This window comes from Pogona vitticeps, chromosome 1 (genome assembly GCF_051106095.1).
Source record: "Pogona vitticeps strain Pit_001003342236 chromosome 1, PviZW2.1, whole genome shotgun sequence".
NCBI classification, from domain to species: Eukaryota; Metazoa; Chordata; class Lepidosauria; order Squamata; family Agamidae; genus Pogona; species Pogona vitticeps.
The window spans coordinates 292,708,333-292,735,296 of record NC_135783.1 but is presented as its reverse complement, the minus strand read 5'-3'; the positions used below and the strand labels follow the sequence as shown (position 1 = coordinate 292,735,296).

The 26,964-nt window shown below is 38.0% G+C and overlaps 1 protein-coding gene across 50 annotated transcripts in view; it reads right to left on the bottom strand.

The window, feature by feature from the left end:
- Positions 1–26,964, bottom strand: part of MADD (MAP kinase activating death domain) — a 112,936-nt gene that overhangs the window by 68,833 nt on the left and 17,139 nt on the right. For 26 of the 50 annotated variants that reach the window (XM_020799298.3, XM_072986035.2, XM_072986036.2 and 23 more), the window contains exons 2-12: positions 22,166–22,300; positions 18,042–18,656; positions 15,464–15,767; positions 14,994–15,125; positions 13,909–14,022; positions 8,479–8,559; positions 5,539–5,595; positions 2,704–2,882; positions 1,649–1,884; positions 1,167–1,323; positions 611–714 (exon numbers count right to left, since the gene is read on the bottom strand). In XM_020799298.3, the coding sequence (XP_020654957.3) occupies positions 611–714; positions 1,167–1,323; positions 1,649–1,884; positions 2,704–2,882; positions 5,539–5,595; positions 8,479–8,559; positions 13,909–14,022; positions 14,994–15,125; positions 15,464–15,767; positions 18,042–18,656; positions 22,166–22,227 (2,041 nt within the window). In that variant the 5' untranslated portion in view covers positions 22,228–22,300. Of the gene's footprint in view, positions 1–610; positions 715–1,166; positions 1,324–1,648; positions 1,885–2,703; positions 2,883–5,538; positions 5,596–8,478; positions 8,560–13,908; positions 14,023–14,993; positions 15,126–15,463; positions 15,768–18,041; positions 18,657–22,165; positions 22,326–26,964 lie in introns of all 50 variants that reach the window. The other 24 variants (XM_072986048.2, XM_072986053.2, XM_072986059.2 and 21 more) reach the window with 3 other exon arrangements.

Here is a 26,964-nt window from a genome sequence, read left to right as displayed (position 1 = left end):
TGTGTGTGTGTGTGTGTGTGTGTGTGTGTGTGTGCGCGCGCGCGCGCGTATAAAATATACACACACACGCACTCTAGCCGCCTAGAGTGGTCCTCACACGACCAGATAGGCGGGATATAAATAAAATTTTAAAAAAAACAATAAAAAATAAAAAAAATAAAAAATAAAAAAATAATAAAATAAAATAAAAATAAATATATATATAAAAATAAATATATATATAAATGCATCTAATAAACATATATTTCAGCAACGTGGTGTAAGCTGTTAAAACTAGAGCAATGTGAGTGTGGTGTGGTGGATAGTGTGACAGGCTATAACTCAGGAGACCCGGGTTCAAATCCCCACTAGGCCATGGAAACACACTGGGGGAGTGGAACTGGTAAAAATACTCCTTAAACATTTCACTTAACTTAAAAGCCCTGTTAAGGAAACTATAAGTCACTTCCAACTTGATGGCACAGAACAACAAGAAGAAGAACCTAAAGTCAACATACTATCCTAACTCAATAACTATTAACCCAAGTGATCAATCTGGCTTTCACGGCAATTATGTCAGACAGAGGCAGATTTCTGGAGCTAATAGAACTAAAGACTTAAATTTACTAACTTGGAGTATCACCATTGATGTCACATTTCATCATTTCACTAACAAAGTCACCGAGGGATGAATATGAAGAACTGGAGTCATCATAGTCCACACTGTCACTGCCACTGTCACAAATGAGAGAGTGAAACCATTATAAGTGATAGAAACAGCAGGACAAAAACATTGCAAGAAAAATAAGGAGAACAAATCGGTAATCAAATGAGAAACAGTCATGTGGAATAACTCATCTATAACATATTATAGTAGTTTAGGTACTACAGTATTAAATGAACAACCTCTGCTCTAGCAGACTGTCATAATCCTTACCGAAGTATTAACTTGGACAAATAAGTTTGAAAAAGAAAAAAGTTACTGTTGGTTTAAACTGCACTAAGAAACATTTTGACAGAATGAAGAAAATGGAAAAAAGACAGAAGCAAAGTAGGTTGCAGCAACAAAGACACCTCAGGTAGCCAGTCCAATTGGACCCTCCCCCCCCCCGAACCAGGAGTCCACTATATAAATAATTTCAAAGGCTACTGAGAAAAAGCTCCATAAAGCAATAGTGCTCACTAACCTATCATCAGTAGGATCAGAATCTGTTTCTCTCTCTACTGGGACACTCAGTGCTTCAGCCAGCTGAGAATTGCTGTCATAGACACGGTAATGAATTGGCTGCAGTTGATGAGCATACCACTTTGGCTTGTCACCAATCAGAGCTGGGTCAAACATGTCTGCAGATGAAACAAGAAAAGGCCAATTTGAAAATACATTCAAACCATTTGCAACAAATGGGATACCAATTTGGGATATAAATGGAGTCAAAGGTGACACAGATTTACATGCTAAAAGCCAGGCAAAATACCAAAAAGATAACAATCCAGAGAAATGTTCTTGTTTCTTAGACTTTCTAAAGGAATCTTATTGGGAAGACAAGTACTTATGAAAAACAAATGGAATGTAAGGAATACTAGGCAGTTAGTTTCCTGGCAATGCTTTTGTCTTAGAAGATTCAGCATTAGTCAGGAGGAAGTAGGAAAGAACAAGGGCAAGACTTACTGTTGTGAATTCTCTGGAAAGCATAATTTGTGGGATTGAGCGACCATTCTCCAAAATATTCCACTGCCTGGGTCTTGGACAATTTTTCTGCAAAGGCTGTCTGCTTTGGTCGAGAGGCAAGGAAAGAACTGGCCTGAAATGCAACCACTGGCCGGGGAAAGAGGCGAAGTGTACGGGTATGCATCTGGAATCCTTGCAGAACATTTGGTGAATTGAAGAATCTCACCATGGCAACCCTAAAAAAAAAATAAAGATTTGAGCATATAGCCAAAACTGCACAGAAAGGTAAGGGGCACAATATATTCATGGAACAGTAGGTGGAACAATGCCTCCTCTACACAACCATATCGATTCCAGTCCCAAAGACATAACATGAAAACATTCTCTATGAAAACCAAGGTGACTACTGACCTGAAAGAAGAGAGTGGCCCACTTTTTAATGATGAAAAAAATGTATTTTGCAAACAGGTTCACTGCCTTTGTAGCAACGCTCTGTAAAGCCTAGCATACAAGTGTAATCTTGAACTAACTTCTATCTTTCAGTTAATCTCTTGTGTACAAAGCATCAAGATTTCTAGAAAGCAGATGAATTTCAGAGGATCACCATACATAAAAAGGAAAAGACTGTGTAGAAACTATACATAGATGGTGTATTCATTCACGTTCATAAATTTCAGCATTATGGAAAATGTCAGCAGAAACTATTGTTAAAGATTGATAACAAACCCCAGATGTAGTGTTTAAGTATCTCTATGTACGTATTAGCTAATTAAAAGCTTTGTTTTGATTTTCATTTAAACATAACATAGCAACCTAGGAACATGCTTTCTACAAGCCAGATAATTGGTTTATTTTGGCCAGTATGATCAACACTGAATGGAAGAAGCTTATGAAGGTTTCAGGCAGGATTTTAACCCTAGCTCTTAAGAGATGCCATGGATTAAATCTGGGTCCTTCTATGTGCAATGCATGTGTTATAATCTTTATTGCAGGACATAAAAACAGGCTTACCAGCATGTCTGGAAGTTTAGGAAAATGGCATTGCTTAGACTTACCTAGTAGCCACATCAACTGAATCTACATCATTGCCATAGATCAGGGGGTTGAATTCTGTAGAAGGTGTGGACTGCAGGTCATTCTGAGGTCTTCCCATAAGTAGTGGCATCTCCTGACTTTCATGAAACTTCTCTAGGTTAAGAATAGGCTGGGTATTCAAACTCATGCTGGCCAGAGCCTAAGAGCAACAGGGCACAAGCATAATAAACAAAAGTGGCATTTTCAATTCTGCCTTAAGCCATGGTACAAACTAAGAATAATTTATTGAAATCAGCTGACACTACTTTCAGTTCTTAGATGAATTAAGAACAAACTTAGTTATGCTTTTGGTCTTTCATCTGAGAGATTGCTCCATCATTTCTAATAAATAAGTAAACTGCTCAAGAAAAAAAGTTACATAAATTGCTGACATGCTTTTTTAAAAAGCAAACAAAAAAGATTCAAAAAATATTCACAAGGTCATTTTGAAGCAGATTAGAAATCCTTTAGCAGTCTCTGACTGTCCTTTTGACTTTTAAGAGCAGTTACAGCAAAAAAAAAAACAAAAGGCACAACCTGAATTGTCATTTTAGAAAAAAGAATTAGAGGATTGTGTGGTTATCCTACTGTGTAAGAATTTGTGAAAATATTCTATGGTTTGCAGTCTTGGAAAAGAAATGAAAAAGATTCATCATAGAATCATAGAATAATGGAGTTGGAAGGGGCCTTTAAGGCCAGCAAGTCCAACCTCCTGATTAATGTAGGAATAAAAAGCAAAGTATATTTGACAGATGGTTATCTATTTTTCTCTTGAATGCCTCCAGCGTTGGACACTCACCACTTCCTGAGGTAACTGGTTCCAGTGCCATATTCTCTAACAGATAGGATATTTTTTTCTGAAATTCAACCCAAATCTGGTTCCTGTAACTTGAGGTCATTATTATGTCTCCTGGGATGTACGTATTTTTTGTGTCTCCCTAAACATGCAGTGGGCTATCAGGCACAGGGAAAAACCTTTCTTTGACTGGCTCAACTAAACAAATAGGGAACGGCTGACTAAGTGATCCCAACAATGCCCCTTGAAATATAAATATTCCTGTTCCCCATTAGCAATTTTAAGAATGAAAATATATACTTATTCTGCATTATATAACCAACAATAAAAGTGTGTAACTTTCGGAGCACTTTCTGAATGTCACAACTTTAGACATTTAAGGTTAGACTGTATATAACCTGAAGTTATCTATGAAAGGTGATACGGGCATTTAGCTTGCTGTTTGGTCCACTGCAGGGACAGGTTGGTTCATTCTTAAAGCTAGCAATCAGATGATGTGTTTTCTGCAATGAACCAGTCTGCCCCCAGAGTTTTCCTACCCACAACTTTCTGGCCCATCAGGAGCTTCTACTGTTTTTGGTGGGGGTAGCATCACTCTGTTTTGGTTCATTCCCAGAGCATGTGATCACTGGAAATGAACCAAAACAAGCTGGCAAACAGAAGCTTCCTACTTCAATTTGCCACCTGGTTTTCAATTTCCCCATATCATTAGTGGTTTATACAGACAATTTAACCACTTAATGATATGGGGTAATTAGAAAATTAAGAACTTCCTCTCTCTGCTTCTGAAGCAGAGTGAAGAAGCAGGTTTTTTGGTTTTTTTGAAGCTAACTAGGGCAGTGCTGATGCACTGTATCTTTAAGAGAATTCTTTTTAAAACAAGACTTTCTTGTGGAGGCAGAAGGAGACAGGAGGAGACAAGGTGTTGGGTTGGTGTTTGTTTGTTTGTTTGTTTGTTTATTCATTCATTCATTTATTTATGGTCTTTTCTTCACAACTTCCCTGTTCCTGGCAAAGGAACTTGACTTCCTGAACTGTAAAAAAAAGGGGGGGACAAAAATTCCTCAACTTGCCTCCTCCTGTCTCCTCTCACTTCCAGGAGGAAGCTTCATTTTTTAAAAATCTGCTCTAAAAGGTAGAGTGGACCGAATAGGGTTATGATGCCATGTGGATGCAAAGATCACACTACATGATCTCCACCCATTCTTAAGCAACCCCTTTATCTTACACCAGCCCACTCCTGCTAAACTGGGTAGCCAACCTCTGCATTATATTTTAGCTACCAAGTTATTTTTCCATCAAGCACTCTAATGGTGTTGTATGCAGCATCATGTTAGTTGTATAGTATGGTTAGTTCTCTAAATTTCCCACTTTGTGATTTTGTGGTGTTTAATTCTTTTTAATTATTCTTTTTAAATTACCACTGTTATTCTGGGATTTCAAACTCTATTGTAGCTCAATGAGAAGTAAATTTTTATAACGTTTACTATGGAATTTATACAAATATCTTATTTAAAAATAAATTCACAGTATTATTAACGAGGTCATTATCTGCCCTATCTATCCCACATTTGATTAATTTTTTAAAAAAGAAGATAAAAGATAAATATGTTCTTTATTATGTCAGGTGGACAGGGAAACCCAGATTCTTCAGACAGTTCACTACGTTCAACAGCTATGCCAATATCAAATTTACAGTCTTCCAAAGTTTTCATTACATATTTTATTTATTTTATTTTAAATAAAATATCTATCGGGCTGGTATCATCACCCAAAATTAATAATTAAGGGGGGAGAACTTTGTTCTACAGTTTGGACACAATCTTGCTTCATTTTCAACTTCTTAAGAATTTAGCATTTACAAAAGCTTCAACAGTTTTCATTTTCTATGACGATCTTTATTATCTCTTATGGATGTCTTCAACTTAATTTCTCTTTCTTTCCAAATGTCAATAAATCAAAACAGATTTTAAAATGATTTTGTGGAATTTTGAGGGAGAAAAGAGTAAAATAAGAACACCTTTTTGTCAGGCGTGAGCAGCTGTTGCTGAGTGATTGCAGTCATGCTAACCAGACACTGGAGGGAAGATGGAAGATCACATGACAACACCAGCGGACAATCAGAGCCAAGACGAACACATGACCACAGAGAAACAGATGGAGAAAAAACTATTACTACTAATACCACAGATGAGAAAGGAAATTAAAAGGAATTATATATAAACACAGTTCCTGAAGGTGGCCAGGTTGTTTAACCCCACACATCTGAATAAAGACACCTTTTTTAAAACAAAAAATACCAGAGATTGTGACAGCTGTGAAAGGACAGTTTAAAAGTCCATAAATATTTAACAAACATTTAAAGCATGCCTAATACTTTGTTGATAAAGTTTTTCCCTGTCATTACAGCTTTATCACATGACATTCACTTTCTTGATCTTGCAAACTTTCTTCTCTTTTTGGTTGGTACAGAATAGTATTTGTGTCTTGCAATGGATGAAACAATATAGTTTGGTCAGTTCTGCTCATTGCTCAGATGTGTGGGAGTTTTGCTGAATAGCCCCTTAAACTGTGAAGAAAGAAAAGCAAGCAAATTCTGAATGAGTAACTGTAAATGTTACTGGAGGGTCAGTGGCAGTTCACTACGGTAGTTTACACAGGGAATCACAGACTGTTAAACATACAATTCTGCTCTTCTATAGAAGACAGAAATAAGAGCCTTTGCATTGTTACTTTAACACTTTACCTTTAAATACTGCATGCAGCATGCACGGGGTGGAGGAGTGGAGAATAGAAATAAGGACATAAAACTTGTTCTTACAGACTGAGTCTATATGTCTCAAACTTATAAATAACTTTATAGGATGGGGGAATGAGAGGAGAGAAAGAGAAAAAGAATGTGGAGAGGAAAACTAGACAATATGAATTGAAAATGGAAATGGTAATCAAGTAGAAAACAACTCGAATGAAAATCCAGGGGTTCTAAATGATACACCGGTATTATGCCTGGGAAAGTGTAAAGAGAATGAGCTTCATGCAGATACTAAAATCAATGACCAATTTTAGTGTCCGACTTTGTGTACATTTTGACATGCCAATGCTGCAGTTTACCAGGTCTTGAAATATTTTGAAATGAATGCTAAATATGGATACAGTAAACAGCATAATCTAGTTTGAAGCATAACACACACTGACTAATAACTATACAGAAGTAACAATTCATTCAGTGCTCCAAGACGACATTAAAATGTTAATGTGAATTACCACATATAAATTTCAAGTGGTGGCAAAGAGATTAAATGCAATGTTTCACATTATTCAAATCAGGCAGTTCAGACATAGTGATGAACAATAGTTTAACACTACTGGAGTGAAACACCATTCATTCCTCAACCAGTAGGGTTGGTCTTACACAAAGGGGTTTGTTTTTGTTTTGTTTTTTTGCTTCAATTTTAGTTTAATTGCATCTTTCCATAGGCGAGACAGGGTGATATCTAAAAATTACAAACAGAAGTTAACTTTACTGGTCTTCATCAAGCTCTACACTACAGAACTGGGAATGATGCAAGAAGAAAAATTTTCAAAAATCATGGCCACGTAGGCAATCCAATCTCTTCTGCTAAATTTAAGTTTCAAAATGGGGGTTACAGACTCAAGTCAGAGGTACAGTTTCAGATTTCACCTCTCATGGTGGTGACTGGAATGTCTTTGCAATATGGCTAGACAAAGAGCTGCTAACAAGTTCCACCCCATAAGGAAACAAGGATGCTTTTTTGCTGGGGATGGAGGAAGCTTGCCATGTAATCCAAATCTAGCCATGCTATGCTTGAACCATGATTACTTTTTAAATGCCAACTAGTAAACATCGTTTATGATGGTGGCTTGCTTCAACCAAACATTTTTAAGATTAAGCACAGTTTTGTCCCAGTCTTGAGGATAGCTAGACTGTGGGTAACCTAAAATTGAAGCATTAGAAACTGCTCTTCTTGAGGAAATGCCAGGGAGCAGAGGCTCTAAATCAGTGGAAAGGCTCATCTAATGCAGCATTGGAAATAAATCCACAAAAGATAATAGTTCACAAAATGTGTTACAAGTTTGCCTTCCCACAAACAGCTACTTCAAGCAGCTGTGGAAATAGGCATCCTGAAAAACAAGAAAATGCTCTTCCAGCTTAGAAGGATTATCTGAGGGCAACAGTTACTGCTAAATATGACTAAGCAATTAGAAAGTTATAAAGCTGAAGCACTCAACCTTATGTCCTGTACAAGTTCTTAGGTATTCTCACTTTAATAATCCATGTACCCCAAAGCCCCTTGTATGAATAAGTATTTTAGAAACATGACAGGTCTTGCACTTCCAGTCCCTTGTATAAATCAGGTCTTACAATTGCAGACATTAAAACAAACAAATAAGAAACATTAAAAGAACAGTATGTAATATCACATTTTACTGTATATGAAATTTACACAATGATTCGGAAACAAGAAGATAATATCCATTGTGTGACAACAGAAAGTAGGATGAGTGAATAAAATCATCACATAATTCCCTCGAGGGGGAATTCCATTTATTCAAGCAATATCTGAGCAGGGAGCTCGTCTAGTATTTTTTGGTTTGTTAATTGCTTCCTCTGCTCCAAAGACAGCTCCAGAAGACCCATTTTTGAATTGATTGTTCATACAGAGCAGGGGGATACAGAATTTTCAATAGGAAGTCAGAACTCCCTGTGCTGAATGAAGTTGCAGTAAATCATTGCTACCAACTGTCTGAAACAGCTGCCTTTAACTATGGCTTGTCACACTCTAGATACGTTTTCCTTGCAGACATTGGAAATGTCACATTTGCATTACAGGGTCCATCTGAAGTGTGGACTACTCATGGTTTGCTAATCCTTTGTGACACTGCATGCTGTCACATTCTCCAATTAGAACTAAACCATTAGATCTGAACACTCATGTACCTGTTTCAGGTGCTTCTTCAATTCTGATGCTTCAGGTTCTGGCAAAGCTGGCAGTAGTTCAGCATTTGTAGGAACAATCACCTGGAATTAAATTTAAAAAATAAAACAGCATCTACAAACACCTGAGGAATGGACTTCTTATATATGACTTCATGAAAACAAGGTAAGACAACAACAGAAAACGTAGGAAGCCTTTTAGTGGATCCAAATTTCTTTCTAACTGACTGTATATGATCAGGTAGGCTGCAAAAAAACCAACAACAACAGCGCTGTCAAGTAGATGATTTCCCCCCCAAAAAAACTGTCAATCAAAGTAACTCACAGTTTCCTGCTATTTCTAGTTATCCCACCAAAGAGGCAAGAAAATCTGTTTTACTGATGTGGCCATGAGCAACAGTTAATAAATAAGAAAATAAACAATTTAATTTGGATATTATTTAATTTTAAAACATAGACTATAAAATTTTAAATAAAAAACATCATTTAGTCTTGAACATAAAAACAAACACACCAAAAGTTCTACATGAATATCCAAAATGAATTAAGGGAAATACAGGATTCCATTCTATTATAGTTGTATTTCAAGCTAAATATCACCGTTGTGGTGGTTTTGTATTTAATTCTTTCATTAATATTATATTTGTCCAGCATACATGGCTGCTGGAAAAGCATTCTTTAAATAACCAGTGACATAACCCTTTGAGGAGTTAAGCTGCCTTACTCCAGCAATATCAGCAGGCATTAAGTCAGTATGTAATGATCAGACTGCAGGGGTAATAAAACCAATAACCAGTATGCACTCTTGCTATGTTATTTCAAAAAAGGATGAAAGATTGGCTGAAAAATATGAGGAATAAAGAACAAATAAAATAAATATTAGAAATGGAGAGAATATACTGGTTCAATCTTATCTAATTAGATCAGTGGCCTAAAAATGCGTAAAAAAGAAATGGCAAATGTAGAGCTCTTACAAGATTTGAAGAAATAATATTACAGAAGGTAAAGATAAAGGAAAATAAGACAATGCAAGGGATAATAAGTAAACTTTACAAGATATTATTAGAAGCAGAGGACCAATAAGATCCAACATGATTTGAGAGAGGAAATAGATATGTGGAATAATATATGGGATAAAAGAAATCCCAAGCCGGGATCAAGATTGCCGGAAGGGAGGCGGGGCCAAGATGGATGGAGGTTGCAAATTGATAACTCTCTCTCAATTTTAATCGCTGATGGAAGTTCTGTAGGCTTGAGATAGCCTAATCAAATTTTCCAAGAGAAGAAAATTTACCCAAAGAAGAGAAGCGCCATCTGAGAAGGTGGGGGGAGCCTGGTGCTACCTCCCTATCCCAGAAGTTCAGCATTCTCTTTGGCAGGACTCCATACAGGTCTGAAAAATTGATGCAGTCCAGAAGGCTGGAGGAGAACATATACACAACTATATTCCAGATTTATAGACATCACCATAAGCAAATTTATTTTCATTTCCACATTTGAGCTGAACACTTGGAAATCTGTTGTGATATATGAAGATAGGTGGGAGTAGTAGGCTGTAAGACTGAACACTGAAAGCATTCAGAAGCGAACAGCACAAGAGGACAGGAGGGAACACAGAAGTTCATTAAAAGAGACTTTTAGCCTGATGAATTGCTGAACTATATGTCTGCAAAGTTCCCCCTTAGAAACCTGCTGGATATTATTGAATGTTATTGAACAGTCTCAATACTAATCATTTAGATTGTGCCTACACCCACCTGAAGTTTATTTATGCATGAAGAAACCAATATGGCCAGTACAGAGATGAAAGCAGAAAATGGAGGCTGCTCATAAACGAAGTGACACCCATGTGGATTACAAAAGTGAATAGATTTGATTCTATTTTTCTTTCTTCTTGATTTTGTCTATTTTGTTGAGCGTGGTTGGGGGAGGAGTTGGAAAAGTAGTTTCTTGGGAGCTTATTATTTTAATTTTCCTGCTGTTCCTAAAACTCCGTGGCGATGCTAGAAGAGACAAGGAGCTTCTCTTCCACTTTATCTCACCTTATCTTTTTCTACTCAAAGTCTGGAAATGTGCCCAAAACTCTGAGCAACCTGACTATACTTACTCTTTCTTTTTTTTCTTTGTCAAATCTAGACATAAATAGCTTCCTTGAAGCTGAGTAATATTTACTATACTTACTATATTCAGGAAATATTCTCCCTGATTGGGAGTGGTCAAGGAAAGTTTCCCCTCTTCATTAATAACATTGACTCTTTTTTTATTCAGTGTATATTGGGCGATCCCCATTTGTTAGTTGCTTGATCTCTGTTTGTTGGTTGCTCTCATATCCTTCCATATTTCCATATCCCTAATGTACTAGATTAAGTCTATATAAGAAGGGAGAGGGGAAAAGCAGATACCAGTGGAGAATACTATAGAACTGAGGGTTTTTTTCTTTCTTTTTGGAAATACAAAAACGGCTGCAAAACCCAAGGTGGGAAAAGGAAGTCTGGCACCAGAAACTACACCACTGAGATTGATGCAAGAAACTCAGTCTTCTTTATTAATAAAAGAATATTTTGAGAAGTTCATGAGCACCATGCTCAGCCAACAGACGGCCCATTTTGATAGAAAGTTTGATGAAATTAAGTCTGATACTTCAGCCCTGAAAACTGAAGTGTCTGATCTTTCCAAACAACAGGAGGATATAAATTTACAACTGGGGCAAATGAAAGAGGATGTGACACAGCAAAATCAAGAAATACAGAAGACAGCGAGATTAGCAAAGAAAATGGAGAAGACAGTATTAGAACTTCAGAAGCTTAGCAAAAGTTGAAACCAAACAAAACCAACATGAGACATCAAGAACTCAAACCCAGATGAAGAATGCATCACATATTCTGAGAAGACAGAATGTACAAGAAACTCAAAATGAAGACCTCTTAGAAGTTACAACCGATTTATTATCAGATTGGGCGGACTGTGAGAAGGATGAAATTAAGTGGAATATAGATGTGGCCAGAAGATCTCAGTATTTATTGAAAAAATGATCTCCCAAGAGAAATCCAAATTAGATTCATTAAAACGACATATAGAGACAAAATTCTGAAAGCAAAGCAAGACGAGCGAAGAAAAGGAATGAATCTGAAGACAGTGAAACATATCCCTTGGGAAATGAGAAATAAAAGGAAAATGTATGAGAAGAGATAAAGACTATTAGCTACTGTACATAATCAATAATCGGAATAATAATATATCTGTCTGAATTTGATTTTTCCCTCTCGCTCACTGTTTATATTTCTTTCTGATATGTGGAACTATTACTAGAAGAGAATATATAGAATTATTATGAAAAATATATACCTGTAATGTATCTGTTCAAATCCACCCCCTCCAAGGGTACCCCATCCCAGATGTCTCTTACCTTACCCTACTTTTATAAAGAAAATAAAAAAATATTTTTTAAAAAAAGATTACTGGAAGAAATATCAACAACCTCTGATATGCAGATGATTCCACTCTGATGGCAGAAAGTGAGGCAGAATTAAAGAACCTCTTAATGAGGGCGAAAGAGGAGAGTGCAAAAAACAGTTTGAAGCTCAACATCAAAAAAACTAAGATCATGGCCACTGGTCCCATCACCTCCTGGCAAATAGAAGGGGAAGATATGGACTTTCTTGGACTCCATGATCACTGCAGATGGTGACAGCAGCCATAGAATTAAAAGATGCCTGCTTCTTGGGAGGAAAGCAATGACAAACCTAGACAGCATCTTAAAAAGCAGAGACATCACCTTGCCAACAAAAGTCCACATAGTCAAAGCTGACAGCTGAAGAATTGATGCTTTTGAATTGTGGTACTGGAGGAGGCTCTTGAGAGTCCCCTGGACTGCTAGGAGATCAAACCTATCCATTCTGAAGGAAATCAACCCTGAGTACTCACTGGAAGGACAGATCCTGAAGGTGAGGCTCCAAGACTTTGGCCATCTCATGAGAAGAGAAGACTCCCTGGAAAAGACCCTGATGTTGGGAAAATGTGACGGCAAGAGGAGAAGGGGACAACAGAGAGGCAGTGGAAGACAGGAGGGCCTGGCATGCTCTGGTCCATGGGGTCACAAAGAGTCGGACACAACTTAACGACTAAACAACAACAACAAAATACTGAAGTATATACTTGTAAGGATAAAGAAACACTTTTATAAATTAGTTTGGAGATGTGTTTAACTCAGTGAAATTAAATCAAATGGACACTAATTATTCTTAAATTATGTTGGAGAAGATGTCAGAAAATAGGAACTTATTTTCATATGTGGTTGGAATGTGAGAATATATTGAAATTTTGGCAATTGGTTTTCAAGGAAATAAATGAAATAATTAAGCCAAATAAGGACATATGTCCTAAAATAGTGGTTTTCTCAATATCTGATAAGGAACAATGCAACTGGACAATGAAACAATTAATTTCAAATTAATTAACGGTAGCAAGATTAATGGTTGCAAAGAATTGGAAAGTGAAGCAAATTAACATGCAATTTTAAAGTAAAGAAGGGTTTGATAAATAAGAATATTTTAATTGATATCTGGGGAGAATTTATCAATTTTATATTAATAAAGGGAAAGTGTTGTGTACCTTCACAAGAGTCAATGCAGTTTTGGAAGGGGATTGGGGCTCTGTAAATAGAGAAAAAAATTGTTATATCTCCACATGGTCATGGGGAGGGAGCACAATATGTGTGTAATTGTATTATTTATGCTGTTTTCTGTTATTAAGGTTTTTAGGTGTGTGTTTTTTGTTTTCATTTTAGTTTCCTGCATGAATAACTTTCTTTTTTTAAAAAAAATCCACTGTGGATGGTAATTTGACGATTTCCTAACATGGGTCCCATACAAGTTCCTAAGTATTGTTACTTTAGAAAAGAACCATATAAATTCTTCATGAAGTCAGGCACTACAGTAGTATGAAGAAAATTATTCCAAATTAGTAAATAATAGGTACTGCACTTTGATCAAGGTAAGGCAGAAGAACAAGTAAATGCACAATTTTAAAGTATGGCCGGATCCTATTACTACACCAGCATAATTATAAGTGTTTAAACAGCAGCAGTGAATTTCCTCCCGTTAACAAGCTGCAGCTTGTATTCCTTGTTGCACACCAAGTTGCACAAGTAGCACAAAACTAGGAATGTGAAAGGCAAGTTGTTAATTAACATCAAGTTGCCATTGCAATTTACACAGCTACACTTTTGCCAGCATAAATGCCCAGAGGATTCTGACTTATATATAACCAAATATTAGTACTTAGAGGAGATTTGCAGAATGCTTTGGAAACAAACAGGCAACTCTTTTTTTACATTTGTTTTAAAAAGGAAGGATTGAGGAAGAAAATCAAACTCATTCATACTTCTCAAGTGGAAATATATTTACTATTGCCTTTATAAACAGAGCTACTTACCTTATTGGTGTCCAAATCAACTAGCCATACATCATCTGGCATTTTAAAGTCTAGTTTATAAAGAAAAAAACTAGCTGGAACTCCAATGATATAGGGTGTTGGGGCCAGAAGTAGCTGTATAGAAAATATTAATAAGGAGAAATTTAAATCTTTTCAGACTTTCTGCTGAAGAAATAATCACTAAAAGAAAACTATTAGAGGGAGTGTGACACTTAAAGCATACGCAAGCTTGGTCTACATTAATCCCAATGATTGTCTGAAAATAACACAGTGTTGCAACAGTATTGAAACAAAACAGGTGCGCATCTTACCAGTACTTTGGATGGGAGACCCTTACTCATGTAATGTAACTGCAAAGTATCTGTATGAATGAATATATCCAAAAAAGCATTCATCTCATACTGAGATTTCCAGAGAGCAAGAAAACTCCTGTGTACAAAGGATCTATAGAAAAGAGTGCTCACTGAGAAAGTCATGCTTGAAAAATGGTGATCAAATTCATGCTGTGTTTATACACATGCATGCATAGACACACTGAGAAAATTTTCATAGGTTTTAAAACTATATTTAAAAATCTTGATGTGGAGAACTAGAGAAAAAAAATCATAAAATAGACCTTCCTGGAATTTTCAAAACCCTTTATTTGTAGAAGTTGTCCGTTCTCATGCAAAAGAATGAGTCTCAGGCTTCAGCATCAAGTCAGAACATGTACAAAGTGCAAACTAATTTTTTCAGTGTCTTCCTGGAGCCCAGGTTTTCTATGTAAGAAATATCAGCTCTTCGCTATTTCAAAAGAACTGCAGCCCATGCTACTCACATGTCATTGTCAGAATCATACCATGTGATATATGGGGATAAGGGGAGACATTTTAAAGTTAAGTGGACTCCTTTGCACACTGTTTGCCATTTTTATTCCTTTCATAAAATGTGGCTGTTTATACAAATGGTACAAATGCTACAGAGATTGTTAGGCATATGGAAAAATATATGTTTTAATATCAGCAGTTGGATAGAGGATAATCCAAATGTTTCTATCAAGAAAAAAGTGTTGTCAGAGTGCTCCCTTCACTGAAGAGCTTGCATACCTGTTCTGCAGAAGCCATGCAGGTAGGAAGGAGAGGAATCACTGGGAACATGTACTCCAGTGGATAGATCATGGCCACAAATGCCATCACAGACATGGAGAGAGCATTATAGTCCCGGGACTGCAACACCACCTGCAATAAGTGAAACTTCTATCACACTTATTTTCTCAAGATAACATTTTGGATTTCTTGTATGCCACGATGTTCTATTTTCGGATGAATTGCACTCCAATCCTATTAAAAATTCTCCACAATCATATGCTATTTGATATAGAAATAAAATGTTGTGAAGAATCCTCGGTGCTTACTTCTTTACAAAGCGTTCAGCAAGAAATTCTTCATTCTGACAAAATGCATTAATTCTTTATCATGATCTTCTTTGTTAATATATGGTTGAAATGGTGTGGAATGAACAATGCAGAGCCATCTGCTGAATTGCTTACATTCACCCTGATTCATTTCCCTCTCACCTTGTGTTCCAGGAGAATACAGGACAGCACCTGCAAACATGCATCCACACCCAACAGCTCCAAGGGCAGATGCAAAGGGAAATCCACCAGAGAGAAGCGGGATGGGTCAGGAAGGGCAAATGTCAAGGCTGGCTGCAATTCATGTGGCAAAACCTCCACATCCACACGCTTCTGGCCAGCAACAGGCACAGGGGAGCGAAGTAATCGGTAAATCCAGGCCTCAATTTCACGCAAATCATGTAGCAATGCACTGGATTTCTCTTCCACCAGAAGGGAGCCTGTGAAAATCCGCCACATTGTGTCCCTGCGTAAAAGCAAAACAGATACACTCTGTAGTTCTACTGACAATTCTGTCCCAGGGATCTGGCCCACACAGTTCAAACGCACAGTTAGAAGTCTTGGGACTCCTTAAAGAAACACACACCTAACATGGTATAATTTTTTTATGGACTACAATACAGCATTATCCAATTGGTGAAGTATTCTGCTGAGGGGTGAAGCATACACAGGAGTGGAGACAAAGAAAAAGGTAACATTAGCAAGCGTGATCAATTGACCAGGATATTGTTACCACCTCTGCTTTCAAATCTAACCTTGAGGAAGAAGGCACTTTGAAGAATGTTTGCTCTTTGTCCCACTGGCAGAATCAGGACAATGAGACGTCTAGCAGCCATCTAGTACAGGGGAAGAGGTTCAGGTTCTGGCAAAGCTGAGGAAGGAAAGTGTCTCCAAAATGGTTTGTCGGTCTACAGTTCCTATCATTCATGTCATTTGGCTACTCTGATCCCCACTGATGGGAGGTGTAGTTCAGCATCATTTGGAGGATTATATATTTCCCAGCATTACTCTTTTTCTAGAAGATAGCTCCTGATAAGAACAACTTAATTTAAAGGTATTTGAATGCCTTGATGTACTGTGAAAATTGCATCGAGGAGTTTTTTCTCAAAACAAATAATTCATTGTCCAAAGTGTTACAGGGGAATGAAAAGTTTCCTATTCCCATTCCTAATTTCCAGGGATTCCTAAGAATCTCTTCTGTTCTGGGAAGTCATTGAGAGCCGTGGCACCAGGGAGGGACCCCTTTAAAGCCTGAGGATCACTGCTGCCCCTCTAATTCCCAACAGCAGGGACAGCAATTTGAGGGCATTAAAGAGTTCCCTTCCTTGTTCTGCAGCTCCTATAAGCCCCCTCAGGACAAAAGGAATCCTTAGGGTTCCTGAGAATCTGACGGGGCAGGGAAAGCTTTTATGGACTAGGAAGCTTTTAATGCCTTCCCACCAACTCCCTTGACATTATTGCTGTCACATAGCACAACACTGCACAGCAGGATTTTGGCCATTTTTATTTATATACTTTAAAATGTTTCCATTATATGTTGTTTTGCCCAATAACATCTTTGCATATAATGCTCACAACATTACTAATCTCTGGAAAGAACCAAATACAGTAAAATTACTGAAAACACAAAGGATTTTCTAAAAAGCATCCTAGATATTCTCTCCCGTGCATTCATTCTCCATAGAACCTTATCTTTCAATACGAACTGTGTAGAACCCAGCTACTTGGGGTTACATGGTTGATTTACAAAGGGACTAATTCTGTCAGTTGTACTGGCTGTCAGTGCATTCTTGCATTTATTCAAAATGCTGATATTGTTCCTCAGTGCATTAAATGTTTTGGGCCCAGGTTATGTGAAAGATCCACCTGTACCTTATGAAACTGTCTGTGGCAGAGACACTATTTGTTGGCCTACCTTTCAAATCCACAGGACCGCAAGAACCACAGATTGGGCTTCTTGGTAGTGACCTGTAATTTATGGAATCCCATTCCAGAGCACTTGTCAAGGCTCATCAGTTGCTTTTAAGAATTTTTTTTGTTTGTTTTCAATAATGAGGTTTTTAACTACATATTCTGCTTTTGTATGTCAGTTAAGTTTTGGGTCTGGCTTAAGTTCTTTTTTACTTTAATTGGTTCATTCTAAAATTTGCTTTAAGCTGATTTATGAGTTTGTAAATTTTTAATACTGACACTGAGTTCTCAGTTTCATATTATTAGAAGTCTTAGGAAGGCTGCAGCCCTGGAATCTGGAATAAAAAAGCAAATGAAACAGACAATTCTTCTTCAAGGATGTATTTGTGCTTGACACATGAGACAAAGTAATAAGAAAAACCAGCAAAGTCTGATTAAGCTGATCCTATGAGCAGCACACTTAAGGCAGGACCACAAGGCAAGGACCTAAAGGTATAGGGAAGTCCACAAACAATCTCTTAAAGAGATTATCATTTCTTTATGTGAAAGGAAGGAAGGAATTTCTGATGCACGTTGCATAAGCTTCAGTACCATACAGTCCAGTATAAGGTTTGCACCAAAACTAATAGCCATTCTGTTATACAGGCTAAAAGTCCAATCTCATGCTTTATGAAAAAACATAGAAAGGAGAGTGATTGCATGTCTTCTCCCTGTATCCTAGGAAAATACACTCATGTAATAAGCACCAGACATGCCCAAAAGAAAGTGAAATAAGCATTATGTCATCTAAATATGTAATTAAACGAAAGCATTTCATCTCATCATCTACCTCTGTACACCTCGAGGGATCGCCAGTTTCTTCCCCAAGAGTCTCTCACTGCAGCAATCCACCAGCCTCTTCAGGGTATACAAACATTCACGGAAGGTAGAGAAAAAAGGATAGTGGCTAATGATGCACAGTGAGGTCAGGGTGCTGTTACGAGAGCGGTGGGTGCTTTTTGCTGAATGTTTACTCCGTGGTGATCGATTTACATCTTGGGCAGACTCTGTGTTTGGTGGCTGCAGGGAACTGCCACTCTCTGAACTCTCATTACCCTTCTCTTCTTGGGTAAAAGACATATCTCCAGATTTAGGTGCTTTCTGCCCATCTCGGACACGGTGTCCACCACTGCCTTCTCCCTTTTCCTTGGACACACGCTTCTGGAAGGAGCGGTAGAAATTGACACATATGCCATAGCGGGTGATTCCTGTATCTTTATCTGTCAGAGCGAAGACAAATGAAGTATCATCTCGCAAGCTCATGCGTTTCTGTCGGACACTTAAACATCCCTCTGGCTGACAGAAGAACACTACATCAGGAGGAAGTGGGAAATCAGTATGGTCTTCAAGAGGGTACCGGCGCAGTAATTCAGGCGTTTGTGCCACACTATCACTGCTTGGTTGCCTATGAGAAATGCAAAAGCAAATGTACTTTCATGCAGAAACACCACAAGGATTATATATGCATATAATACAAATATTAAACAACCCTTTTGTTGCTATTGGGGATAGTAGGCTTTAAAATATGACCAGTGAAATCCCTATCAAGATAAGTAAAAGCAATTTTGTAGACCAGATGAAGCTCAGGCAGAGCAGCCAAGGTACCTTCACCTTGAGGGTGCCCAAACATTGCCCAAACCAAAAAGGAAATTGGGAGTAAGTGGGACAGGGAAAAAGTGTAAAAGCTGTCTAAGCTTGCTGTATGGGAAGGCTAGCACCAGGAAGAAACACACACATATACATTATACCTTTATTGTTTCTGGCCATAGGCCTTTACAAAGGCAAACTTACATAAAAACAGTTAAAACAAAAGGATGCCCCAAGGGTCAATAAACACGTTCTGGGAATGGTGGCATAGTGTATAATATCAAAGTCACTATATTCAACATTTATGTAATATTATGAACCTTAACAAATCGAAGCCTCGACTTTTTAGTTGCCAGAGCAAATTGTGCAACATAGTATGTAATAAACAGCTGTGTATCAGTGAGTAGTCTTACTGTTACTTCCATTGAAGTATAGTTGGGATACAGCTGAATAATAGGAGACAAAAATCTATCTCTGGGAAACAGACAGAAAGAGGCTTCTCACACAAACCCTTTGAGACTGCCAACTCCATTAGATCAGAAGTATGGGTCTTCCACTTTAATCATATCTTTGGGGGGGTAGTATCTGTACTAACTCCATACATGTGATTCCCTCTAGTCTCCCTGAATGGTCACCTGTTTCCCCTGTAGAAACTGGGAACTTGATCCTAACTTTTCAGAAAGGCAAGGCTCCCAGCGAAGACATGATCCCTGCTGAGGTCTTTGCTAGTGACATTGAGTGGTGGTCCCCTATTTTAGCCAGTCTATTCACCTACATTAACAACATAGGAAACCTACTTATAGGCTGGCAAAACAGTATAGTGGTACCAGGAAGAAATAACTTTGATAGCAATGGCAGTGAGAGAAGTGGCAGTTGTGCAAGAGTACGATAATCTGGTTTAGTATTGCTAATTTGATGTGGAAGTCACTCAGAATAAAATAGTATGTAACAAAACTTAAAAAAAAAACCATAATAAAACAATAATCCAAACAGACTAATCATCATCATCATCATCATCATCATCGCCTTGGAACTGCAGAGTTGGAAGGGATCTCATGCATCACTAAGTTCACCCCTTCTCAAGGAGGCAGAGCGGGGAATCCAACTCCCAACCTCTGGCTCTTCAGCCAGAGACCTAAGCCACTGAGCTTAGGCAACAGTCCAAATAGAGTTTTGACTCAATTATTACCCACGGAACACATTTTTAGCCCATTGTAAAGTCTATAAGGATGGGACCTAATGGAATTACGAAGAAGAATATTATTGCTGTTATTTTTAATAGCAGCTGCTGCTGCAATCAGGAAGATGAGAGGTATAGGTCCCAAATCACCCTACAGTTGCTTTCCACTTCATACATCCACAAGACTATACAGGAAGTAGCTGTATTGAGGTTTATAGTATAGCACCATTTAGACTATATGATACCATACACTAGAATGTGGCTTTAATGTAGAAAGAAAAGCATCTGGGCATGTGAAAGGAACTGTATTTGGCAATTTGGGCACTTTCTTCCCATCCACCCATTTTCTACTGCCAGCTACAATCTATAGTGCTAAGTTTTTATGCCTTTAATTTAATTCTATTTAATTATGCCTTTAATTTAATTCCACTTAATCTTTGACTTTGTTTTTGTATTTTAATTGTATTTTTATTTCAAATTATTGCAGTCTGCTTTGAATAGACATTTTCCCCAGATATTCTTGGACTACCACAGCTGTGATACAAGGATATCTGCAAGCGGGATCTGACGGCCTGAGGAATGGACCTCAACAGATGGGAAACTTTGACATCTGAGTGTTCAGCCTGGAGGCAGGTGGTGAATCACGGCCTCTCCCAGTTTGAAGAGACCCTTGTCCACCAGGCCGAGGCAAAGAGGCAGTCCCAGAAGCAGCAAAATCAGGGAGCTGGACAGGGTACAGATTGTATTTGTCTTCAGTGTGGAAGGGACTGTCACTCTCGAATTGGCCTTTTCAGCCACACTAGACATTGTTCCAAGTCCTCGATACAGAGAATGTTACCATAGTCTCTCAAGACTGAAGGGTGCCTAAGAAAAACTCCCAAGTGTATACTGACAAGTGTATACTGATTCCCTGGAGATACATGACAAAATGTCTCTTTCTGGAGCACTGTCACTCCACTACTTTATTTAAAGCAAGCCTTTTAAAAAACTCTTCAAAGAAAAACTGTATTTTAACTTTTTCTGTGAACTTTCATAGCCCTCCAAACATCTCCCTTCCCTGAGCCACAAAGCTGCAACTATGCGTCTACTTTGGAACAGACTTAGGGTAAGCCTGTTCTACACAGGCTCAGTTTAAAAGAAAGTCACTCTTTTGAATGGCCTTTTTTGAGGATCAATATTTCACCCTCTGCAACCTGGATCCTTTCCAAATAAAATAAAAAAGCAAGCGGGTACAATAACTCTCTTCCAAGACAATCAATATTTGTCTTTTCAGTTTATTTGTTCTGTTTTACAACTGGGCTGCTTGTTTTAAAAATTCATAACTTGAAAACCCTTTTCTCAAATTTCCCCAAATTTGGCACAGAAAAGAGCAGATAGTCTGCTACATCTGTGCCAAATTTGGTGCTCACATGAGGCTCAGTTTCAAAGTTATAATTTTTTGTTTGAGTTGTCCCCATTTTTAGAATTGCCTTGTAGAATGCTGATTTACTCTGCCAGCACAATAACATCACTACACTCTTGTACAGTGATGATAATAATAATAATGTTTAAAATGTATCTATTTCTTGTTTAAATATAAGACACATCTACCCTGAAATTTGCTTTGTTTGAATTTTTGCTCTGAGGCCAAATTCAGCAGACATTAAATTAGGTCTTAGTCTGCAGATTATCTTGACTGGCGAATTCTGCAGAATATTTTCAATTGCTACGCCAGGCAAAATAGAAACATTTAATACATATTAACTGTATGCTCATGGTTGCCTTTAATTGTTTGATTTCAAGTTACATCTGGAGTTAGCAACAGCCCATGGGGCTGGACAAAAAGCATGAAATATCTACTCGTACAGTGTAATGACAAAAGGGAAGGCACTGCTATACTCTCACCAGCACGCATCTATTGGAGGCAGCTGTGGCAAGGGCTATCTTCAACAGGTTCTTTGAAACTTTACCAGTAGTGTGCCTACATGGTGCTGCATGACTTGCCACTAAACTGTCTCCAAAGGATGGGCTAAATATGCAGGTCCCCTTCACTCCTGCTGCTGACCAGCAGTAGGCATTTACTAACTTTCATTCTTATCAGCCCACTGGCCATAGGTACATGCATATTCATATTATGCTAATCACATCCAGACTAGTGCCTACTGTACCTGGCTCCAATAATTACAAGGTAATCAAGTAAACGAGAACAGCTTCTCTTCTTCTGCACCATGGTCTCGCTTCCTTCACTATGTCATCTCAGTGCATTTCTCATTCATTGGTCCAACCGGCTTCTGATTACTGTCCTAAAGAAGAAAATGTGTCACCAATCTACAAATAAGAAATATTTCATTCAAGGTTAAATTCACATTCATAGCAATAGCAATATTTTGATCACAAGCAACACTGTGAATATAAGATGCAGATTTTTTACAAAATAGTCTAATTCAAATTAAGTATTCACATGTTTTCTCACCTGTCCTTAATGGGTAAACATGACAGTGTAGCCTCAATATGAAAGTGGTAGCACATTCACATAAGGCAACTCCCATGAAATCATTTCAAAATCTTGTAGGGCCATTCCCATACTCACAACTGATTCAGACTTACATGACTGGCATGCATTGGCGCCAGTATTGAGAGTGGTATAGATACTCCATTAGCACTAGGCTGTGAATGGCAAAGTAATCAGGTCAGCTGTATGTATACAATACATACAGGATCACACAAACCGTACATTGAGGCAACGTTGGTCCAAATACAGGCCTTCTCACAACACAGAATTAACTTATCATCACCATGTGCGATCAAGTCAATTCTGATTTATGGCTATCCTTTTCTGGGTTTTCCAGGTAAAAAATACTAAGAAGTGGTTTACTAATCCCCTCTTCTGGGGGAGGGGGGTACTCTGGGACTCTGCAGCTTGCCCAAGGCCACACAGGCTAGTTCTATTCACAGGAGGAACCATGGGGAATAGAACCCCCAACCTCTGGCTTTGCAGCCAGACACATAAACCACTGAGCTGTCCTCCCAGCTTTAATTAACCTCTAGGACTTGCAAATTCAAAATGGCATCATGCTTGTTACTTCCAGAAAATGTTGATTAGATGTAGGTATATTAATTTAATTTATTAGCCATAATAGCTAGATGAGAAGAAACAGTATATCTGTCAGTACAGTAGTAGATACTTGGGACAAACAATGCTATTATTACTTCAGTGGTACCTCAGTTTACAAACGTCTCAGTTAATGTAATTTTTGGTTTATGAAAATAGGTAAATATATTGAAAATAATGCCTCAGTTTACGTGTGGGGTTTTTTTTCGCTGTACGAAGTAAGTTTCCCCAGGATGCATTGTCCCTGGAGGTTTATAGCGCCACCCCCATTCCTATGGCAATCCGCATTTCTGTTTACGAATTTTCCACATTATATAACGTCCCAGATAATGCATTAAATTCATAAACTGAAGTACGCGTGAATCTTGCTTTGAATGCAAGCATTTGGAAGTATCTTTTAAATCACTGGAATAGAATACTGGATTTAATAGAATTTTGTCAGATACAGCAAGATTTGGCAATTCAGACTAGCATTTCATTTGATTCCTGTCAAATTAACTTTTTATACTTTTTGGAAAGAAGATACTCAGCATGTAAGATGTGGTGCTTATTCTTAATCTCTGCTTCAGAAGATTTGCTTCTACACAAATAGAATCAAAATCTTTCCTCTCTTCAAACTAAAATTTTAAAAACTAGAAATCATTCTAACTTTTAAGAAGATGCCACATCACCAGCTTTGCAACAGTAGCTTTGCTACCAATCTTCCTTGGTAGCAAAAAAGGCAACCAAGATGCCAGGGACTAGAAAAGGGATAAAAAGTTTCAGATGTACCCTTTTTCTTTTATCTCTTTCTGTTAAATTTTCACATATCTTTGACTATTTGCAGTTTGATTGACTTCCCAGTGGATTTTTTGTTTGCTTTTTGTTCGTTATTTTGTTGCAATTTTATTACCATATTTTGAAAATGGAAGCATATATAACATAAAGCTAAACACATATATACACTTTATATTATGTAAGGAAATAGTATTTTGTGTCTAGCACTGGACCGATGTGACTGTACAGCCCTAAGGAAAAAAAATCCATTTTTTATCCAGAAAGCATGTGACCAGCTGAATTTAGATTAAAGGACTGTGTTGACTATTGTTTCATTAAAAATTAATGTCAGTATATTTCTGTTTCAATTGATACTATTTATAGCTTAAGACCCATATTCAGACTATTTTAAATATTCCATTTTGCCCATTCCTGTAATTGAGAACAGTAGAGATTACAATGTATATGGATAAAAACGCTAAAACTTAAATAGTAGCTTCAAGATAGATTTACGGTAAGTGCTGCAAGAGAAGCTACTCAGGAAAATATGTAAAAAGGTAAAGGTAAAGGTTCCCCTTGACAATTTTTGTCCAGTCGTGTCCGACTCTAGGGGGCAGCACTCATCCCGCTCTTCAAGCCATAGAGCCAGCGTTTGTCCGAAGACAATCTTTCCGTGGTCACATGGCCAGTGTGATTTAGACACGGAATGCTGTTTACCTTCCCACCGAGATGGTACCTATTTATCTACTCGCATTTGCATGCTTTCGAACCGCTAGGTTGGCGGGAGCTGGGACAAGCAACGGGCGCTCACTCCGTCGCGTGGATTCGATCTTACGACTGCTTGGTCTTCTGACCCTGCAGCACAGGCTACAGCGCCACCACGTCCCCAGGAAAATATGTATACAGGTATATTTGCTATACAAAGGAAAGAAATTTTAACTTTATAACTGAATAATAATAATCATGTGCTGTTAAATCAATTCTAACTTTTAGCAACCTCTGGCTTTGCATCCAGATACCTAACACACTGAGCTATCCAGCCAGCTTTATAACTGAAGGCACACCCTTTAGCTACCTCATTTACTTAGGGGTAAAATACTTTAAATAAATAAATAAATAAATAAATAAATAAATAAATAAATAAATAAATAAATAAATAAATAAATAAATAAATAAATAAATAAATAAATAAATAAATAAATAAATAAATAAATAAATAAATAAAAGCACTCCACACTAAAAGTTTGCACTGTAAAGTCAGCCCTTCTAAGTCAGCTGCCATTGGGGGAATTCTGCAATTGTCTTTGTTCCAAGACTAGATACACCGTATTTTTCCATGTATAAGACTATACTTTTGTCTAAAATCTTTAGACTAAAAATTGAAGGTTGTCTTATATGTGGAAGTAAGCTGAGGAAACTACAAAAATAATTGGAGGGGAAAGCAGGGATCAAAGTGATCCTGCAGGGCTTTGTTCCTGCTTTCCCCTCCACTTGCTAAGCCCCACTTAGATTTATTAATTTTGGGTTAGAAAAGTGGGGGCGTCTTATACACAGAAAAATACAGTACCTAGCCTCATCTTTATCTTGTGTTCCAAACTGGGAACGTGTGGGAAGCTCCTGCCCAAGGCCATTAGTTGTTATCTGTTACAGTGAGGGCAAACTCTCCTGGCAGAGAAGCAGCAACAGCCCGGTGGGCAGAGTGACCTCTCATTCTGCCTCTTCCCCTAGAGTTAGATCATAAGTTCAAAGACTTTCTCTGGCCAATTCTAGTGGCGATTAGGTAACTAGTATCCTATCTGAATTCTCACAACATACGAAGCAACCCTTGCTGAGTTAATAAAAGAGTTCTCAAGGCGTTGCCTTTGGGCTCTGCTGGTTCGGACATCTGCTTGTCGACTTCTTTGCAATTGCCTTCCTATTGTTCTGTGATCACCCCCATCATTAGTTTTCCTTTTGCTCCATAATAACCTACACTACAGGAACTGAACATATTAGGGGAAGGAGGAATCATGCTGTCATATCCAGTCTTCATTTCAAACAAGACAGCACTGGGATTTCTCACTTGTGTAACTCACTGAGGATATGAGCAGACTGGCAAATAATGCCTTCTTATCTCTGATCTGTTATTAAAAATTGCACTGAGGCATAAAATTCCTCTCTGCATGAAGAGGAGTGGAATAGGGAGGAACTCAATTTTTCCAGAGGGAGCATTAGGGCAAGGTCTCTTGTATGCCATCTGGCCCACCAGCTTGGTTTCAATCCCTGGAAGGGAATCAACACCCATACTAGATAGTGTCACTGTGATCAGGTACATGTATTTACATACATATGCAGCAGAACCAACATGTATCCTCCAAACTAATTTAACTCAAAAACCATGATGGAATGCAACTGTGCAAGATCTTGTTTGTGATACTTCATCATTCTTAAGCAGCACAATCCTCACATATATCAATGTCTATAAAAGGCATCCTGTAGTCTTCCCAAGGAAATAAATACTGTACAGTGGTGCCTCGCTAGACGGTTATCCCGCTTGAACCATCAGGAAAAGCCCCCAAAGTGCTCTAAAGAGGGCACAGGTGGTTTTGGGGCACCCCTGCCAGGGCTCTGATGGTGCAGGGGAAGCCATCAGAACCCTGGCGGGGGTGCCCCGAAACTACCCGCGCCCGTTTTAGAGCACTTTGGAGGCTTTTCCTGCACCATCAAGGGAAGCCATCAGAACCCTGGCGGGGTGCCCCGAAACCACGCGCCCCAGCTTTGGGGGTCCCCCGGGGCTTACCTTGCACCATGAGAGGACTTTTGCGGGTCCCTCTGCGCAGCGATCGGCGTTTGTCCAAAACCAATTTTTATTTATTTATTTATTTATTTATTTATTTATTTATTTATTTATTTATTTATTTATTTATTTATTTATTTATTTATTTAAAAATAAATAAAATAAATAATAAAAATAAATAAAAATAAAGCCATCAGAACCCTGATATATATATCAGGGTTCTGATGGCTTCCCTTGATGGTGCAGGAAAAGCCCCCAAAGTGCTCTAAAGAGGGCACAGGTAGTTTCGGGGCACCCCTGCCAGGGTTCTGATGGCTTCCCCT